At 40.1% G+C, this 2,421-nt stretch overlaps 1 protein-coding gene across 1 annotated transcript; it reads left to right on the forward strand.

The window, feature by feature from the left end:
* Positions 1-547: 547 nt before the first annotated feature.
* On the forward strand, positions 548-1,610 carry tex36 (testis expressed 36). The gene is made up of 4 exons (XM_070840461.1): positions 548-598; positions 697-837; positions 1,027-1,101; positions 1,209-1,610. The coding sequence occupies exons 1-4, from the start codon at positions 548-550 to the stop codon at positions 1,518-1,520; spliced, it is 579 nt and encodes a 192-aa protein (XP_070696562.1). The 3' UTR covers positions 1,521-1,610.
* Positions 1,611-2,421: the final 811 nt, after the last annotated feature.

The following is a 2,421-nucleotide window of genomic DNA, read 5'->3' on the forward strand; positions in this document are numbered from 1 at the left end:
TTTAAAATGGAATGATTAATGTCTTATTAAAATGGAAAAAAACAAAGTGTATCTCAGATTAATGTATTATTGTTTGTCTGTAGTGTTGTGGAAAAATAAAGTCACTTGTATATTTATTTTGCTTGTTTTCAAGTGAATTTCCTCTCTTTGTCTGTCACTTTGTCATCCATCAGAAAAAGCTTTCCTGATTGAAAACAAAGATGTTCATTCTCAAACACTCTCCCACGCTGCCCAAATTTCTGTTGCTGACTAACTAAACAAAGAATGTTATTCCTTCACATTTTGAAAAAAGGCAACAAAATCCCACATTGTATATTTTCAAATGCTTATACATTTAAATATTCAGCAAAAAACGTTCTTTTTTTTTGATGAGTATTTTTTTTGTTACTATCAGAATTAACTAAGTTCTACGTCTCTCTGAGATCACATTTCAGGTTGTTTGTTGGCTGAGTGTTTCCATAGTCACCAGTGTTTGCATGGGTTGTTAAGTTGGACTGTCTGTGTGTGTGTGGGGTGTACGGTGAAACCACTGTCAAACTGTGTTGAAATGGTAAAAGGTGGAAAGCGATATTTCTCAATCAACAATGATGGCAAATGGGTAAGAAATTTTACATTTCATCGATTAATCGGAATCATTACAAATCATAACATAAAAACTTGGCCGTGTAAATAGCTTTTCTGTCATTTTCTTCTCAGTTTGCTCATCCAGGTTCACCAGAAAATGAGAAGAGGAATCGTGAGACTTGTACAAGCACTGGGATCATGCTGACTCAGGTTAAATCGTCTCTGCCTCAGGCTTTGAACTCTGAGCGCTATCCTAAAAGGAAAACTCAGCAGGTGTGTATATACAATAGTGTTATGCATAACAGTACAGTCACAGCCCAGGGCTTTAAAAGATTTAATTGCACTTCATATCAAATCATCACTGCAAAGAAAGACCCACTCTCCTCTTTTTTATCCCTTTACACTATATTCAGTTGTATTAGACTTCATATTGTCGTCTCAATATGAGTTTCTTGTTTACAGGAATCTAGAGAGTATTCGTTCTCAGATCATGACAACAAGTATGCCTTAAAAGACAGCATCTCTATCTTTACTCGTGTGAGTATGGAGAGAACTTTCAGGCATTATGAAATGTTCAGATCAATCACTACATGGCTCCTTGAAAATAATCTTTTCTGTATCTGTGTCATGTTGGTACCCTCCAGGGTGTGGGACGCAGGAAGTGTTCTGATGACCACAGACAGCACAATTCCCATTTCTGCCTGTGCCATGACGGAGCTGATGGCAGCGCTCAGGAGACTGCGGGGAACATCACGGGCCACCAGACCGAGTTCGTGGCTGGTAATGGTCGGACCAGCACCAGACGGTTCCCCCGCAGCCACCAGCAGAGGTCTGCAGAGGCAGCTTTGGCACGAGCAGGGGAGCAATTCCTGTGGTTTGGACGACACGACTCTGACCACTCGGAGAGCCTGCAAGTGCTGGCAGCTACCAACTGCTCAGGAACTTCCAAGCCTTAAGAGACTCCTGTATTTAAGCCACTAGAATGCACCATTGAGAGGATATAGCATAGTCCAGCTGTCAAATAAAGAACAAAATTAGAAACATCAGATAGCATTTCGTCTTGTTTTTAGAGCTCAGGAGTATCTTAATGTACTGACAATATATAATCAGCACTAAACTACATTTAAGTGCAATTGGTGATGCTATTTTGAGACATCATTAAGCTGTATTTAGATAAACGTTCATGCATTTTATCTATACATTCTTGAAATTTAACTTTAGTGTGCACAAATTATTCTTTCAGGTATGTTATCAGAGTATTTAAAGCAGCACATTACCCACAACATTACCCACAGTGCAACTCTGCAGCCAGCAGTCGGGTTGGAGATACTGGTGTGTTGTGTTAGTTGCAGCTAATGTAGCTGCTGGCCTCAAGCAGAGATTAGCAGTGGGCCACAGAGGTCTGGTAAAGTCATTTCTCTCTAAATCCACAGCAACAGATTTTTTTTCTGTCAAACTTGCTCCTCAGTCTCGACAGACGTTGATTCAAGTGACAGTTGAGGCATCAGTTTTACCCATCTTTGTGTCGTAGCGCTCCCCAACATGTACACGTTAAGTTTTACTAATTTTACAGGAGTACATCAGGAGTGCATGTTGGAGCATACTTAGTTTACTAACATGAAGTATTAATTAGTTTTTATAGGGGCTCATCAATGTAGGACTTTTCTTTGGTGAGAAATGAGGAGCAATGGTGTCCAAACGGTATCATGGATGGTCATGATTGTATCATGGGAGCCCTGTGAAGGCAGTTTGTAGTTCACAGTTTTTCCAGCAGAGAGCAGCAGGTCTGCACGAGTTATCATTTGGCCTGATGATCCACTGACTTGTTCAACAGCCAAGTTGTGTGAGAGATGTAAT

This window comes from Pempheris klunzingeri, chromosome 12 (genome assembly GCF_042242105.1).
Source record: "Pempheris klunzingeri isolate RE-2024b chromosome 12, fPemKlu1.hap1, whole genome shotgun sequence".
Classification (NCBI taxonomy): Eukaryota; Metazoa; Chordata; class Actinopteri; order Acropomatiformes; family Pempheridae; genus Pempheris; species Pempheris klunzingeri.

Coding starts and splice junctions, on each gene's coding strand:
- tex36 (XM_070840461.1), top strand. CDS start 548: ATGGTAAAAGGTGGAAAGCGATATTTCTCAATCAACAATGATGGCAAA. Junction 599..696: donor TCAACAATGATGGCAAATGG/GTAAGAAATTTT, acceptor TTTTCTTCTCAG/TTTGCTCATCCAGGTTCACC. Junction 838..1,026: donor CTAAAAGGAAAACTCAGCAG/GTGTGTATATAC, acceptor TCTTGTTTACAG/GAATCTAGAGAGTATTCGTT.